We start from the raw sequence: 18,358 nt of genomic DNA, 5'->3' as shown, positions 1-18,358 counted from the left end.
TGAGGTCATACTGGATCAGGGTGGTCCCTAATCCAATAACTGGCATCCTTGTAAGAAGAGGAAACAAGAGATACAGGCAGACTCACAGGGAAGATACCATGTGATGACAGAGACAGAGACTGGAGGGATGCATCATAACGAACATAAGCTGGAAGAGGCAGGGAAAGATTCTTCCCCACAGCCTTCAGACAAGCAGGGCCATGCTGAGAACCTGATTTCCATCTGCTAGCCTCCAGAACTGTGAGCAAACAAATTTTTGTTAAGCCACCCCATCAGTGGGAATTTGCTAAGTCAGTCCTAGGAAACGTCAGAAGTTCTTCAAAATATTAAAGAGAAAATTAATGTATTTGGAAAAGCATTTAATCTATGCATAAACCTTCTTTCTAGAAAAAATATCCTGCATTTCTTAGACTTTACTCCCAAAGCACAAGCAACAAAAGAAAAAAAGGATAAATGGGACCTCATCAAAATTAAAAACTTTTGTACATCAAAGGTCTTTATCATGAAAGTGACATTAGGGTATTAGTCAGGGTTCTCTAGGGAAATAGAACAAACAGGAGATATCTATAAATATTATAAGATTTTATAAAAGTGTCTCAAGGCGACTGTGGGGATGCACCAGTTCAAATTCCATAGGGCAGGCTGCAACCTGGCAAATTCTGATGAGGGTTTTTGATGGATTTCCCAGGAGGAGTTGGCTGGCTGAAGGAGAGATGAAAATTCTCTCTTCTGACAGATAAAGTCATCACTTCCCCTTTTAAAGCCTTCAACTGATTGGATTAAACTTCTCTCATTGCTGAAGACTCTCTCCTTAGTTGACTGTAGATGTAATCAGTCATAGATGCAATCAACTTACTAATGATTTAAGTCTACAAAATGTCCTTGCGGTAACGGTTAAGCCAATGTTTGCTTGACCAGACAACTGGGCACCATTACCTGGACAAGTTGACACATGAACCTAACCACAACAACAAGCTACTTGATGGGAGAAAATATTTGGAAATCACATATCCGATAAGGGTTTAATTTCCAGAATTGATAAAGAAGTACTACAACTCAACAATAAGAAGACAAACAACCCAATTTAAAAATGGGCAAAAGACTTGAATAGATATTTCTCCAAAGGAAATATACAAATGGCTAAAAAACACACAAAAACAGGCTCAACACCACAAGCTATTAGGGAAATGCAAATCAAAACCACAACAATATACCATTTCACACCCACTAAAATGGCTACTGTTCTAGTTTGCTAATGCTGCTGGAATACAAAACACCAGAAACGGATTGGCTTTTATAAAAGGAGGTTTATTTGGTTACACAGTTACAGTCTTAAAGGCCATAAAGTGTCCAAGGTAAGGCATCAAGAATCGGGTACACTCACTGAAGGATGGCCAATGGTGTGCAGAAAACCTCTGTTAGCTGGGAAGGTACATGGCTGGCATCTGCTCCAAGTTCTGGTTTTAAAACGGCTTTCTCCCAGTCTGTTCCTCTCCTGGCCACAGCTCCTCTTCAAAATGTCACTCTCAGTTGCTCTTAAGGCTCTCTTAGCATCTCCGGAGTTAAGAGTCTGCTTTCAACAGCCGTCTTCAAACTGTCTCTCATCTGCAGCTCCTGTGCATTCTTCAAAGTGTCTCTCTTGGCTGTAGCAAGCTCGCTCCTTCTGTCTGAGCTTATATACTGCTCCAGGAATCAAGGCCAACACTAAACGGGCAGGGCCACGCCTCCATGGAAATTATCTCATCAGAGTTATCACTTACAGTTGGGTGTGTCACATCTCCATGGAAACACTCAAAGGATTCTAATCTAATCTAATCTAATCTGCACTAAAACATCTGCCCCACAAGATTGCATCAAAGAATATGGCTTTTTCTGGGGGACACAATACATTCAAACTGGCACAGCTACTATTAAAAAATCAGAAAATTACAAGCATTGGAGAGGATGTGGAGAAACAGGAGCATTCATTCATTGCTGGGGGCAATGTAAAATGGTTGCAGCCACATTTTACATGGGGGCAATGTAAAACAGTACATTACCATATGACCCAGCAATCCCATTACTAACCCAAAAGAATTGAAAGCAAGGACTCAAAGAGATATCTGTACAATGATGTTCACAGCAGCATTATTCACAATTGACAGACACTTGGAAGCAACCCAAGTGTCTATCAATCAATGAATGGGTAAACAAAATGTGGTATGTATACACACACACACAATGGAATATTAGTCAACCATAAAAAGGAATGAAGTCCTGATACACGTGACAACATGGATGAATCTTGAAGATATTACGCTCAGTGAAGTAAGCCAGACACAAAAGGACAAATATTGTATGATCTCACTGATGTGAAATATTGTGAATAAGCAAACTCACAGCTAGAATCTAGAAAACTGGTTACCAGAGGCTGGATTGGAGGTAGGGAAAAAGGAGTTGATGCTTAATTTGTACAGAATTTCTACTTAGGCTGATTGTCAAGTTTTGGAAATGGGTGGTGGTGATGGTAGCACAATTATTTTGAGTGAAATTAACAGCACTAAATTATATATGTGAATGTGGTTAAAAGGGGAAATTTGGAGTCATATTTGTTACTAGAATAAAAATTAAAAGATAAAACATAGGACTGTACAACACTGAACACTACTGTAAACAACTGACTATAGTTAACAGTACAATTATAAAAATGTTCTTTCATGAATTATAATAAATGTACCACACAGATGCAAGGTGTTAATAATAGGAGGGTATATGGGGAAAAATACACCTAACGTAAATGATGGACTATAGTTAATAGTACAATTATAATACTATTCCTTCACCAATTGCAACAAAGGTACCACAGCAACGTAAAGTGTTAACAATAGGGGCGCATATGGGAACACTGTATTTCTACATTTTTTAATGAGAAAATTTTCTTAATGAGAAAAATATCCTGTAAATGTGACCCACATTATTGAAAGGAGGAGGGTGAGTTGAAGAGTTCTTATAGAAAAATTTCATGTTAGCCATAATCAGAGTTCAGCAATGATTTCTTGCTACAGTGGCTATCTTACCTTTTTTCTTGAGTGTTTGTTGTCTTAAGTCTCTCCATTCAAATGAAAATGAATTAAGGGTAGTAAGAGATTTAGTGCTCTGGTTATAAGTCTGTTCCTTTAATCATGAAATGCTGCTTTGAGAAAGTTAATTTGGTGTTGATAGCAAGACTGGAGGAGAAAGGAAAGAGACTGGAAACTTGTAGATGAAGGATGGTCCTTTCACAGTCATTTTGGAGCAAGGCACTAAGCACCTACACTTTGATTTCATTTCTACAATCTAATCCTTCCTTTGATTGTTTCCCTGAATTTCTCGGATGATTAATTTACTTTGTAACTATGGTGGTTTGTACCCCCAAGTAAAACATGTTCTTGAACTTAGTCCATTCCCATGGGTATGAACCCATTGTACATAGGACCTTTTGATGGGGTTACTTCAGTTAAGGGGGGTGGTGGGAGCAACTCAATCAAGATGGGCTTAATCCTATTACTGGAGTCCTTTATAAGCCAAATGAAATTCAGAAAGAGAGAGAAAGTTATGGGAAGCAACAAGCCCATGGTCAATAGAAGCTGAAGAGAAGGGAGAGGTCAGAGAGAGGCTGCCATATGCATTGCCATGTGACAGAGGAGCCCAGGACCAAGGATTACAGGTAGCCAGCCCCAGAATGCCAGACTTCAGGAAGAAAGAATTGCCTTGACAGTGCCTTAATTTGGACTTCTCCAGTCAAAAAAACCTTGAGCCAACAAATTCCCATTGTTTATGCCATCCATTGTATGGTATTTCCTTGAGCAGCTAAGAAAACTAAAAGAGTAACCCTTTGAAATAAATGTTTAAATTAAGTATTAAGAATAGATGACATGAAAGAAAGTATCCTAATGGATGTAATTGAGAAGTGGATGTAAGAAGTCGTTCCTTGACATAAAATGCAAAGAAAGGCATACTGGAGCAGGTCCCTATGGTCTTCCATATCATTCCATGTGAAGCAATCTTTTGACCATAATGAATCTGAGAAAAAGTCCCCTAATAAGCCTTCCTTTATATAAGAGAACTCAGGCATGGGAGAAACCATGTGAACGTAGTGAATGTAGAGGCGCTCTTCTCCAAAACCTAAAACATCACAACTCTTTGGAAAGGAAGCTCTATGAATGCAACAAATGTGAGAATTCTTTCTGCACAAAGTCAAAACTTGAGCATTAGAGAACTACTATGGGGAAAATCCTGTAAATTTCATAAAAATATGATATCTTCAGCCACAAGTCAAACTTCTCTAAAAAATTAGAAAAAAATTCAAGAGAGATAATTATCAATGGTGTATGTGGAGCATCCTTTGCCCATGAAGCAGCCCCTACTTTATATCACAGAATTCATGCATAAGAGAAGCCTTCAGAATGTAATAAAGGCAGAAAAACCTTCCGCCAGCATGTATCAAATTACACAAACAGGAGAGAAACCATATGAATGTAATACATTTGGGAAAATCTTATGAAGCCATAGCTCACTAAACACAATAAAATATATAGGGGGAGGGGAAAACCTATGAATATATAGAATGTGAAAAAGTTCTGCTAGAAGTCAACCTTTACTCTGTATCAGAGAACTCATTATACACACACAGAACTTTATTCTAGAATTCATACCTCACTGCACATCAGAGAACAAGTTAACAAAAGAAACCTTCATTGTGAAGTCAAATCCTTAATTCAAAATCAGAGAACATACATAAGGAGAAAATCTATGAGAATAATAATGAGAGTGTCCCTTTGGCAATATTCACACTTCAAATATTAGACGACTCATGTAAAGGAGAAACTCTATAAATATAATGAATAGGGGGAGACCTTCATCCAGACAGAATAACTCCCTGAACATCTGGGGACTTTTAAGGAAGAAAGACCTTCTCAATGTAAAGAATGTGGGAAAGCCTTCTGCCAGAAGACAGAACTTTCTGTACATTATTCACATACAGACCTTAAGAAAAATGTAAGAAAGGTTTCAACAAAAAGTTACAACTAATTGAAAATCAAAGACACCAAAGGCCTTTCTCCACTGAAGGTACCCTATTGTTGATGCCTTACCTTGGACACTTTATGGTCTTAAGACTGTAACTTGGTAACCAAATAAACCCCCTTTATAAAAGCCAATCCATTTCTGGTGTTTTGCAAAAAGGCAGCATTAGCAAACCGGAACAGAAGGGAAGAAAATAAAAACAGATAAAATACAATGGAGAAACTAGCCAACACCTTGACTGGTGATCAAAACTAATATCATCTATGAGGGACAGATGGACATGTGTGCCTCTGGATATGTTATTCTGAAAATAACACACCATCTAAATAGTATTCTGGTTGAGAAGGCATAAGCTTAGTCTAATCACAGAGAAACATCAAGTAATGCAAAATGAGATTATTGTCTTCAAAAGTATCAGTGCCATAAAAGGTAAAGGAAGACCGTGGAACTGTTCCAGATGAAAAGAGGCCAAAGAGACATAATGCCAAAGGAATTTAGTACAAAGGAATCCTGTACTAAAGGGGGAAAATGCTGGTAAGGACATTATTAGATCAACTGACAAAATTGGAATATGGATGGTAAATTAGATCAAGCGGTAGTATTGATGTAAATTATGAAGTTGATAACTACTATGGTTATATACTGTACACAGAGAAGAGTGGCTAGTGATGAAAGCGCAAATGAAAAGGCAAATGGGATAAAAGGTTAATAATAGGTGAATCTGGATAAAGGGTATATAGCTGTTCCCTGTACTGTTTCTACTTTTGCAATATTAACAAATAAAAAGTCATTTTTAAAAAGCCAATCCAGCATGTCCTCACGTAATAGGTATTTACCCCCTCATCTTTCCTTTCCCTTTCCATTAGATCATCCCATTAAGCTTACAAAAATGGTCTAGTATCTCCCATCTTAAAAAAAAAACACACACACACACACAAACCTCCAAAGCAACCCAAATATCCACAATCCAGGCCTACTGAAAGACTTATCTACTCACACTGTCACACTTTCTCACTTCCCATTTATCTCCAACCCACTCCAACCTGGCTTCTGGCCTCACCACACACTGACTGCTCTTGCTTAAGTCACAAAGCACCTTTAGGTTGCCAACTCCAATGGACACTCTTTCATTCTTACACCACTTGACTTGTCAGCAGCCTTTGACAGTGTTGTCCACACACTCTTCCTTGAACCATCCACTTCTCTCAGCTTTTGATCAACCACTCTTGATTTTCCTCCTGCTCCAATACCATACCTAAGTCTCCTTTGCCATGTCCTCACCCTCATCTGACTTCTAATGGTTATAGTTCCTAAGGTTGGTATTCTACACAAATACACAAATACAGTTTCTTCTACTACTGCTTGATCTAACTTACCATCCATATTCCAATTTTGTCAGTTGATCTAATAATGTCCTTACCAGCATTTTCCCCCTTTAGTACAGGATTCCATCTTTGGCATTATGTCTCTTTGGCCTCTTTTCATCTGGAACAATTCCACAGTCTTCCTTTACCTTTTATGGCATTGATACTTCTGAAGACAATAGTCTCATTTTGCATTACTTGATGTTTCTCTGTGATTACACTAAGCTTACGCCTTCTCAACCAGAATACTATTTAGATGATGTGTTATTTTCAGAGTAACATATCCAGAGGCACACATGTCCATCTGTCCCTCATAGATGATATGAGTTTTGATCACCAGTCAAGGTGTTGGCTAGTTTCTACACAAATACAGATTCTTCTACTCACACACTCTCTCTCTCTCTTTGTCTCACTCGGTGGTCTCATTTATTCCCATGGCTTCAAAAAACATGCCAATGAGTCCAAAATTTATGTCTTCAGCCCAGCATTTCCCTACGAATTCTATATTCATTTAGCTCAACTGCCTTGACTTTCTCTATTGAAACTTCTCAAACTTAACATATTCAAAATTGAACTTTTGATCTCCCCAGTCTCAAATCTTCTCTTCCAGTCTTCCCATCTTAGTAAGTGCCACTTCCATTCATTCAGCAGCTCAAATAAGAAAACCAGAATCACCCTCTGAAATTATGGGTGACATTTTTTATGTGTTTCAATAGTTAAAACTTATTCTACAACATATATCTTATAAATTCATCAAAATTACAAGAATCAAAACCTTCTTTCTTTTGAATAATGGGAAACAAAACAAAAATATACTTAAGCATATGCCTTATAGTCTCTAATTTGCTTTTACTTTTATGAATGTCTAAATAGGGGTCATAAAATTATTGATTTTCAAATTACCGGAAGTGTTTTCATTTATTGAAGACATCACAGAATCCACTTCTATCTAGAAGAGAGAAAAGAATAACAGGACATGTAATTTCATCAAATTTTTTCATAGTGTAGTAATTTCTTGTGAGGGGGGTGGGGATGTATCTTGTGAAAAGCAACTTTGTTAAATCCAGCAGACAAGTAATGTTACACAATAGCTATAATATAGTTAGTTTACTTTTCCATCAACTCTATAAGATACCAGATGCTAATCTGCTACAGACTCCAATGGCTCCCAAAACTTTATTCCATTGACTAAAACAGTTTAAGCACATAAAATCAACTTAGCTGTCACAGGTAACCTAAAAGGTAATCTTGTAGTTTTTGACAAATATAAGCAATTGTTACAATGGACTCTATGACTTCCTTTAAAAATATTTTTTCTTGTTTGTAAAAGTGATGCATGATCACTGCAGAAAACATGAAAAATACAGAGAATTTTGAAGAAGAAAATTTCAAAAAACAGTCATCCAATGAAAACCATTGCTAACACTTTGGTCTATTCTAGCCTTTTTTTCCCTGTACATTTTAAAACATTTAAGTAACACACTGTATATAAAACATGGTGATGTGCTTTCATTAAATATTAAAATATAAGTATTTCCCCATATTATTACAAGGACATTATAAACACTATGGAATTTGAATCTTGGAGCATCTGACACAATTTCTCGCCTTTCTCATGAATTCTTCACCATCGTGGATTCCATGCCCCGTATTTTCTCGATTCCTGTTGTCCCTCCCAGGTGGTTCTTACTGTACGTTCTTCAGAGAGTCCTCTGCCGACCCTTAAATGTTGACATCCCCCATTGTTCTGTCCTCACACTACTGCTCTTCACACTCTCTGCATACTCTTTTTCCGTAACGTCATTTGATCTCATGTTTTGAGCTACCACCTGTAAATGGAGGAGTCTAAATTCATTTCTAGCCCCCACCTCTCCACCCAATTTCAGGTTCCTATGCCTAACGGAGGCAGTAAAATCTGAGAGATTTGCACCAAACAACCTCAAAATCTATATAGCATTTAATGAGTGAATGCAAGAGAGCCCCATAGGCACCTCAAACTCAGCCTACTCCCATCTGAACTCATTGCCTTTCTCCCAAACCTACTCCTTCTGAATTTTCTTACTTGGTGGCATCGCTATCCCTTTAGTCCTGGTTGTCACGCCTCTCCTACCCCTTCCACATCTAATCAGTCACCAGAGAGTAACCCCTCCACCACCCACACAGCACTCCCAGAATACTTCACATTAAAACAGTCTCGCAACCAGACTCAGAGTAACCACTAGAACTGGGTCTTCCTCTCAGTCCCCTTCATATTCTGTGCTTACATCTCTTCTCTCCCTATCTTGGTATTTATCACAGTTTTGTAAGTCTCTCTACACTAAACTATGAATTGCTTCCAAGTAGGGACTGTGTATTACCCATCTTTGTACCTCTAGCAACACTTACTTAACAAATTTCATTGTGTAAATGACTGTATGAATGTATAAGGGACTTATGACAGAAATACTTTACTGTCCCATGATGTACATTCAGTAAATATTTTATTTAAGAGAAATTTTAAAAAATAAAATTCAAACTACAGTCCAAAACAAGTTTAGAAGTAAAAATCTACCACATTTCATAGAATGTATACAGCAAGTATCACAAGTATCGCTTATTCAATAAAAGTACATCATACAAATGATTGTGTAAGTGTATAGGTGATTTACTATATCAGTACTTTGGTGATCTGCAGTCAGTCATTTGCTTAAAAAATAAAATCCCAAATGTCAACCCAGTATGAAAATAAAAGTAAAAATCTGTTAAATTTCATGGAGTGTATCAACAGTATATTACCATACCACTGTAGCTGTCATTAAATTTACATCCTAAAATTACAATGAAATAAATCTAATGGACTTGAGAGTGATAAAGGTAGAATAAGTCCAGACATCTTTCCAAATGAACCCAGGTTAAAGACAATGTTTCAAATGCTGAGTCTTTTTACATGGCTGGCTTTAGTATTCCAGCTGAAATGATGACATGTTCACATGAGAGATGCAATTTCCAGGAGCCATTCCTGACAGCTTTGTAATCAGCCTCTTAATAACCAAACCTCTCCTAATAATTGAACTGCTCTGAATCCACCCAGTTTGTTCATGTCATCTCTTTCTATCAACAGAACATATACACCGTGAAGTTGTGATGCACTTCAGCAGACTAAAGCATGGAGAACTGGCATATCACATGGTGCCTGGCTTCTGTGGGCTTGCAACTGGACAGAAAGGTAGAGCCCTTCACGAGGAGCAGGTGGGTCTTAATTGATTGTCAAGCTGTTGGATCTAATAAGGGCATGAGGAAGGTGTTCTAGTTTGCTAATGCTGCTGAAATGCAAAACACTAGAGACAGATTGGCTTTTATAAAAAGGGGGTTTATTTGGTTATACAGCTATAGTCTTAAGGCCATAAAGTGTCTAAGGTAACACATCAGCAATCGGGTACCTTCACTGGAGGATGGCCAATGGCGTCCAGAAAACCTCTGTTAGCTGGGAAGGCACATGGCTGGCATCTGCTCCAAAGTTCTGGGTTCAAAACGGCTTTCTCCCAGGATGTTTCCCTCTAGGCTGCAGTTCCTCAAAAATGTCACTCTCAGTTGCTCTTGGAGCATTTGTTGTCTCTCTGCTTCTCTGGAGTAAAAGTCTGCTTTCAACAGCTGTCTTGAAACTGTCATCTGTAGCTACTCTCTCAGCTTCTGTGCATTCTTCAAAGTGTCCCTCTTGGCTGTAGCTCCTCTTCAAAATGTCAGTCTCAGCTGCACTGATTCCTTCTGTTTGCCAGCTCATTTATATGGGGCCACTGATTTAATTTAGACCCACCCTGAATGGGTGGGGTAACACCTCCATGGAAATTATCCAATCAGAGTCATCATCCACAGTTGGGTGGGGCACATCTCCACAGAAACACTCAAAGAATTACAATCTAATCAACACTGATACCTCTGCCCACACAAGATTACATCAAAGATAATGGCGTTTGGGGGGACATAATACATTCAAACCAGCTCAGAAGGGTATTCCAGACAGAGCCCTGATTGCTCCCTTTGCTTGAAAGCTGCAGGTAAATGTCTTGAATTTGGACTATATCTTGACTCTGATTAATTTTCACTTAGCAGCCTAAAAGAAGGGACTCATCTCCAGAATATGTGTAACAGGCAAGGGGAGCAGCACAGAGATGGGGTGAGCAGGAAACTTATTCTACCAAAGTAGGAGGGTCATTGAGACTCAGTTCAAGTTTCATTATTTATAAATTAGTGCAATGTTTTCTGGAGAGCAACACCCAACAAAATTTCAAATGTGTGTATCTTGTGACCTGGCAGTTGTACTTATAGAAATTTATTCCACAGATACACATGCACAAAGACGTAAAGACATATGGATATTTCGATATATAAGTGTGTTCATTGCAGCAATGTTTGTAAGAGTGAAAAAAAATGGAACAATCTAAATAACTAAAAAAAGAGAACTGGCTAAATAGGACACTGTACAACTGTTTTTATTTTTATTTTTTTTTATATTTGTTATTATTTTATTACTTTGATTTTATTTTCTGATTTAAAATAGTAATACATTACCCTTTGACCCAGAAATTTCAGAGGAAATAATGAGATGTATGTAAACATATGTGTTAAAGGATGCTTATTGATTATTTAGAATGGTAAAATTTGGGAATGTCCAGTAGTAGGGAAGGGTTGGTTTAGTAAGTTATGATATCTCCATATTATGGAATGCTATGCAATCCTCAAAAATAATGTTGGATGGATGAACCTTGAGGACACAATACTGAATGAACCAAGTCAGACACAAAATGACATTGTATGATTTCACTAATATGAGCTTACCAGAATATGAACTTGTGTGAAAAGTGTCCAAGCTCTACTAAGTTTTTTAAAAAAGTTTTCAAAAGTGAGCATAGTATGAACCCACTTATGTTTTCAATAGCAGGCTATGCATATATATGCACTTGTCATGCACAGAAAATTTTTAAATGCTCAAGAAACTGTTAGTAATGGTGACCTCTGAGGAGAGGGACATTCTGGGAGGAATGGAGAGGATTTGATTTCAACTCTATACCTTTCTGTACTGCTTAAATTTTCTGACCATGTTAATGTGTTACTTTCTTAATTTAAACAACAACAACAAATATTTAAGAGAAAAAGGCTGCATGTCACCTCCTCCATGAAGTTCTGTTACAACCTCCCCTCCCATCCTCTTGACACTTCTCTTTAGCATCTCATATTTATTATAATTATTAGCAGCCCAGTGGTGAGATAGGTGTCCTCGACTGTGGTAAGACAGAATTCTAATCCTGCCTTGAGCAGGGTTCTAAAGAAAGACTGCCATCCAGCACTGGGCAGTCTCTGAAATTGCTTATAAGGCAAGGATTTAAAGCAGGGATTAGCTTTAGAAACATTCTAAACTAGTCCTCTGCACTTTACTTAGGATCCAGTCATCACTGCATCGTCTACCCCATCCCCAAATACATAAAGTAAATTCTACCTTGTAGGGCTTGTACCCAAACAGCATTACAACAGCAACTTTAAAGTCCTCTCTGCTTAGGTAGCCTTTCTTATCTTCATCACATGCTTTAAATACCTAAAGAACATTAAATATCTTTAGTCAGTAAGACAAACGCTGTTGATAGTTTATCTTAAATTTTACTTCAAAAATCTAAAACTCGGCCCAGCAGTAGGGCTCGGAAATGGGGTTTCCTTGTACCTAATCTTAGCTCTGAAGAGATCTTGATGGGTTAAAATTTCTAAAAAATTCAAATGCTGTAATCCCTGGACTAACGCAAATTAATTCCTTTAATCAACTGGGGATAAACTCTACCCAAAATTCAGCCCTGGAATTAGGAAAATGAGACAAAGGGTGGCTGGCTATGAGAGGAAGGCGCAGGAGCAGATGCTATTAGTAGACCAGATCGCTGGGGTTGGGAGAAAAGAAGGCAAGGAACCTGGAGATCGCCAGGGAACTGGACGGGGAGCCAGCAGCCTTGCAGGTCTAGGCTCAGTCATTAACCGTGGCCTTGGGAAAGGATAAACCAATTTTTGTCTGTACTACGAGGCTGAGTGAGACCCAGGCGCGGTGACAGAAGTGAGAGCCCGGGTCAAGTGAAAGTCCCAGACACCTACTTCCACCCACTTCCTGTGCTCCGAGGGGCTGGCTTCGTACGTCCGCGGCCCGGCCCCGACTTCGGCGAAAAACATAGTGACCTCCACAAGGTCGAACTGGAGAACCCAACTCACGGGCCGCAAAACCCGAACCCAACTCGCAGCCCACGGCGGCCACGCACAGCTCCTCAGTTAGCGAACTTCCCCGCCCACCTCCAACGCCTTCTCCCATTGGACGGCCGGAGAGCCACTGGAGATGATTCCGCAGTGCTATTGGCCAGAGATTTTGTTTAACAGCGGTTCCTCGGAACATCCTATGGCGCGGAGGCCCCAGACACGCCCCCCAGACACGCCCCCAGCCTTTGGGTCCGCCCCATCTCCTCCCCTTCACTCCTTGGGCGCCGCTGAGGAACCGGCTCCTTTAGGTACCGTTTCAATGTCGTGGTGCTTGATTACTTTGTCTCTGTCACTCTTCTGTCAGTCATGCAATAAGTTACTTTTGATCATTTCCTGTGTCTACAGCACTATGCTACTAAGCATTATAGGAGAAACAAAAAGAGTATGAACAAAGCCTTAAAAGGAACCAAACAAAATGAGCTAAGTTCAGGATTCACGTTCAGATCAGCAAGACCTTGGGGTCGAACTCTGCTGAAGCAGCTACCCTACCTCCCGTGCAACCCCAGCACCTAGCGCAGTACCTGGCACAAAGACGACGTGCGGTGAGTGAATGAAAGGAGCCGTTAGGACGTTTCACTCAATCCTCTGGGAGAGATGCTGAGTTATAAGAAACGCCAAAAATAAATAGCATAAACAGCACTGGGCCCAAATTCCGCAACAAATGCAGGGCAGGAAACATGGAGAGGGTTTCGCTTTGCAAATGAGTTTATCGCAGACCCGGATCTCTCCTGGCTAAGCACTAAGATTAAAAAGAACACACACCCACACGCACACACAAATACACACAAATCTGATTTACAAAACTCAGACAAGCTCTCCACGTTTAGAGTCGGACGGGAGCACATTTAACCTTCCATGTTACAGAAGATTTTAAGTCTGCACCCCAGGCGAGCCCGCTGCAGCCAGGACACAGGTCGCACGGTCCGCAGCTGCCTTTAACCTCAGTTGATCATCTCTCTCTACCTTTAGAAAGCACCCCTGCCTCGGGTCCCGGGACCCTGAAGCTCTCTTTGAAAAATCCCTGTAAAGGGAATGAGTTTTTCTAATTAACGTTTTGAAGAAGAGGTGGTAAGTTGGTGAGAGGAGGGCTGGAGGAGGCCAGATGTCCCTCTTCAGGGAGCACCCGGCGGCTCGTGGAGCCGGCGGCCTTTAGGACCCAGCGGCGGGTCTCCCGGAAGGGGAAGGGGCAGGGCCCGAGGTGCGCGCCGCGGAGTGGAAGGTTCGAACCGCGGGCGAGCGCTGGCGGCCGCGGAGGGCCGGGATTCGAGGCGACTGCGGGTTCCGGGTACCTCAGGTACTTCTGCCGTTGCTGCTGGCGCGGGCTAGTCGTTGTCTCCTGCGGGGCGGGACTGCAGGCCTGGCCACGGTGCACGGACCGCTATGTTCTGGCGAGTTCTTGGGTCCCCCGCCTCGCCTCTCCTCCCTTGAAATGTAAGGTCTCCTAGGCCAGAAACCTCTAGTTTTTGTTTTGTTCACTGCTTTTTCCCAGTGCTTGGCACATGGTAGCTGCCCAGTATGTATTGAATGAATGAAGGAATTCATGGAGATAGGTATGATACTCATTTTACAGATGAGAAAACTGAGGCTCAGCAGCAAAGTAACCTGCCCAAGTGCGCATTTACCAGCTGTGAATGGCTGGGTCTGAAAAAGAGGCCCATATGCATCTGCTCCTGTCCACACAAGGCCTAGGTTGAAGAGCCTGGACTCCAAGGCACACCTGGTGGTCTACAAGCTCTTTGAGAAGCTGCTGGAGGTGTAAGAGCCCCAGCTGGGTCGTGCCGGGTCTGGGGTGGTAGGGGGAGAGGAAGAGCTAGCAGCTCTAAAAGGACTTCCCTTCATCCACAAAATTTTATTGGTAAACAACAGGCATATTTTTTGTGCAAATAGGTCCAAAACTTAAAAAAAACAAAAAAACTGTATATAGAGCAGAAAAAAACAGCTTTGTTCTCTGGGAAATGACTAAAAGGTTGTAAAATTTTTTTTACCCATTTTCTTACTTTGTTGGACTGAATTATGCCCTCCCCTTTGTGGTTCTAGAAAGTAGATAAAATTGATAAATCTAGAAACTTTAGAAATTCTCTGTATAGCTCATAGAGGTGCTAAAGATAAATACTTAGGGAGTTCTCAGAGTTTAATTCTATTTTATTTATATGCATTATAGGCTACAATATTTAATTCATCCGGAGAAGGGATTTTGGTGTCTGCTAAAATGTCTGTAACTGCCACCTTTTCTCACAGAAGAAGCTGAACTCTCATCTGAAAACTCTGAGACCTTGTATTTGCTTTCAAATGCGGAAGGAATCTTGAGAGAATGGCCTAAGGACTTTTAATTGAAGATTCTTTTACTAAGTACCTTGCTTTAAAGCAGTTTTAGAATTCAAAGGAAGCTAGAGCTAACATTCTGAGTCTTTTTCCCTAAGGTAGTTCTTTTATTCTGATACAGATTTTGAAGTGAAAAACCGTAGCCACCAAAATAGTTCTCTCAAAGTGAATTGTGACAGTGTAAACTCTATCCAGCAGTCTCTAGAGTCTAGAACCCTAGGAGATCCTAAGTGTAAAACAATAAAAACAAGCAAAAAACCTCTGAACTGCTTAAGTAGCTTTTAAGTAGTAAATCAATCTGAATCTCATTTATGGAAAGAACCTGGCATTCAGAAGCTAACAATAGGTATTATCATTCCAAAAACAATTTAGGGAAAGACCTGCATTTGAGTTCCAACAGCTCCTAGAAGTGGGCTGGACCCAGAGGGAATGGACAGAAAACTTAAAAAGCAGCTTGAGAGCTCAAAAGATGTAGAGAGATTGTAGGAGCACTACTAGGAGCAAATGGCTCCATCTCTGTAGTCCCTAAAGCTATGTCTGTAAAACACTGTCTGTGTCAGATACAGTTAATAGTTACCTTGAGCCATGAAGAACGGGGCAAATTATGGTCGTAGATACTTATGCTTAAAAGTTCCTGGAAATCTGTAATTTACAGGAGAATCGTATCTGACTTGACTGGGAGTTAATTGAAAAAATCAGGTGAGAAATTGTGAAAATTGATAGATACATCTCCTTAAAAGCAGTTTTTTCTTTTCTCTTTTTCTTTTTTTCTTTTTTTTTAGCTTGAAACAAATGTATATTCATTTACAAGTCTTCTGATGTAGGATCAAGCCCTTTTTTAGGAATGTGAGTCCTGTGAACACAGTGCCACAGTGTTGGTAAACCACACTTGTTCTAGTTTGCTAATGCTGCCAGAATGCAAAACACCAGAGATGGATTGGCTTTTATAAAAGGGGGTTTATTTGGTTACACGGTTACAGTCTTCAGGCCATGAAGTGTCCAAGGTAACACATCAGCAATTGGGTACCTTCACTGGATGATGGCCAATGGTGTCCGGAAAACCTCTGTTAGCTGGGAAGGCACGTGGCTGGTGTCTGCTCCAAAGTTCTGGTTTCAAAATGGCTTTCTCCCAGGACGTTCCTCTCTAGGCTGCAGTTCCTCAAAAATGTCACTCTTAGTTGCTCTTGGGGTGTTTGTCCTCTCTTAGCTTCTCTGGAGCAAGAGTCTGCTTTCAACGGCCGTCTCCAAAATGTCTCTGTAAGCTTCAGCTCCTCTTTTAGCTTCCATGCATTCTTCCAAGTGTCCCTCTTGGCTGTAGCTCCTCTTCAAACATTCACTCTCAGTTGCACTGAGTTCTCTCTGTCCATCACTCATTTATATGGCTCCTGTGACTCAACTGAGACTCACCCTGAATGGCTGGAGCAACACCTCTGCGGAAATTATCCAATCAGAGTCATCACCCACGGCTGGGTGGGGCACATCTCCAAAGAAACACTCGAAGAAATCTAATCAACACTGATAACGTCTGCCCACACAAGATTACATCAAAGATAATGGCGTTTGGGGGACACAATACATTCAAACTGGCACATTCCACCCCCTGGACCCCAAAATGACATTGTCTTTCCATATACAAAATACATTCATCCCACAACAATATCACAGAAACTTAAATCATTTGAGTAACAATAGTTAAGTACAAGATTCCATCAAAATCAGTTATAGGCGTGGTCAGTCCTAAGGCATAATTTTCCTTTAGCTGTGGATCTGTGAACTTAGAACAAGTTATGTGCTTCCAGTATACAAAGGAGGGACATTCTTAGGATAAACATTCCCATTGCCATAAGGAAAACCTGAAAGGAAAGCAGGGTTCACAGGACCAAAACAGTTCCTAAAACCTGCAGGACAAACTCCATTAGATTTCAAAGTCTGAGAGTCATTAACAAAGCGAGGTTGCATCCTTGGGGCTTGAGAGACTGGGAGTCTAACCCTTCCTAAGGGCCTTTGCAGCCGCCCTTTCCTCTACAAATGCTTAGGTGAGTGCTGCAACATATCCACACACTGGGGAGACCACCTTCTTGGCCCCACCCTCCTCAAACGTCGGGGCAGCTCCCGGATTCCCTTCCATCTCTGGGGCATACACTCAACCCCTTCAGAACAGTGTAGTGGCAGCCAGGCTCTCCCCAATTCCCTGGAAATGTCCTCCACCCTGTTTGGGACCTGGGGTGGCAAAACTCTTCCAGAGCATTGAGGCGGAATGCTCACCCGCGACCTCTGGGGCAAACTCACCCTTTCCATGCGTGTGAGCTGCTCCACTCTCCCAGCCTAAGGCCTCTTGACTCCAGACCTCAACCTCCATGGCTCTGTCTTTGAAGAAATTTTTCCTTCAGTTTGTTCCTTGTCTGTCTCCTCCAGTCCAGACTGGCAATGGCTCTGTCTATAAAGATCTCGCAAAATTTCTGTTGGCTTCGCATGAAGAACACAGGGGTCAAAGCCATCAGACAATAGGACTTTCCACAAATCCTTTCTGCTTAACTCCTTTTCCAGTCTTGGCTTGTAGTGAAATGGTGGTTGGGTTCCATGTTTGGTTACATCCTCACGTTGAACTGTAGCTTCTGGGATTCCACCCCCTGGAAGCCTGTAATTTTCCAAGCCATCAGCTTCTGGTTTCTTTGAACCCAAGAGTTCAGTTCTAAGTTTATCTCTCTCCACTCGCATTTTACTATAAGCTGCAAGGAGAAGCCAGGGTACATCCTCCACACGTAGTCTGGAGATCTCCTCAGCTAAGTATTCCAGGTTGTCACTTTCAAATTCTTCCTTCCATCTGATACCAGAACTCAATTTTGCCAAATTCTGTGCCACTTTAAAACAAGGATTGCCTCTCTTCCAATTCGCAACAACACATTCATCATTTCTGCTCAAGGCCTCATCGGAAGTATCTCTAGAGTCCATATTTCTACAAACAGTCTCTTCAAAGCAGTCCAGGCCTTTTCTGTCAAGCACCTTACAATTCTTCCAGAATCTTCCCCTTATCCATTTAAAAAGCCGTTCCAACATGTTTGGTATTTGCAAACTCAGCAGCAAAAGCACCCCATTCCTGGTACCAAAATCTGTTCTAGTTTGCTAATGCTGCCAGAGTGCAAAACACCAGAGATGGATTAGCTTTTATAAAAGGGGGTTTATTTCATTACACAGGTACAGTCTTCAGGCCTTAAAGTGTCCAAGGTAACACATCAGCAATTGGGTACCTTCACTGGAGGATGTCCAGTGGTGTCCGGAAAACCTCTGTTAGCTGGGAAGGCACGTGGCTGGCATCTGCTCCAAAGTTCTGGTTTCAAAATGGCTTTCTCCCAGGACGTTCCTCT

The 18,358-nt window shown here is 40.8% G+C and overlaps 2 protein-coding genes across 7 annotated transcripts in view; one reads left to right on the top strand and one right to left on the bottom strand.

The window, feature by feature from the left end:
• EFCAB11 (EF-hand calcium binding domain 11) overlaps nt 1–12,697 on the bottom strand; it is a 181,674-nt gene extending 168,977 nt beyond the window's left edge. For 3 of the 4 annotated variants that reach the window (XM_037832088.1, XM_037832090.1, XM_037832087.1), the window contains exons 1-3: nt 12,516–12,697; nt 11,881–11,976; nt 7,311–7,356 (exon numbers count right to left, since the gene is read on the bottom strand). In XM_037832088.1, the coding sequence (XP_037688016.1) occupies nt 7,311–7,356; nt 11,881–11,976; nt 12,516–12,590 (217 nt within the window). In that variant the 5' untranslated portion in view covers nt 12,591–12,697. The remainder of the gene's footprint in view (nt 1–7,310; nt 7,357–11,880; nt 11,977–12,515) is intronic. The other variant, XM_037832089.1, reaches the window with a different exon arrangement.
• A 195-nt stretch (nt 12,698–12,892) lies between these two features.
• TDP1 (tyrosyl-DNA phosphodiesterase 1) overlaps nt 12,893–18,358 on the top strand; it is a 104,139-nt gene continuing 98,673 nt past the window's right edge. Inside the window, exon 1 of one of the 3 annotated variants that reach the window (XM_037832086.1) lies at nt 12,893–12,919. The gene's annotated coding sequence lies outside the window, so the exon portion shown is untranslated. Of the gene's footprint in view, nt 12,920–13,117; nt 13,214–13,865; nt 13,966–18,358 lie in introns of those variants that run through there. The other 2 variants (XM_037832085.1, XM_037832084.1) reach the window with 2 other exon arrangements.

Source organism: Choloepus didactylus, chromosome 4 (genome assembly GCF_015220235.1).
Source record: "Choloepus didactylus isolate mChoDid1 chromosome 4, mChoDid1.pri, whole genome shotgun sequence".
Classification (NCBI taxonomy): domain Eukaryota; kingdom Metazoa; phylum Chordata; class Mammalia; order Pilosa; family Megalonychidae; genus Choloepus; species Choloepus didactylus.
This window is presented reverse-complemented; position numbering and strand designations above follow the sequence as displayed.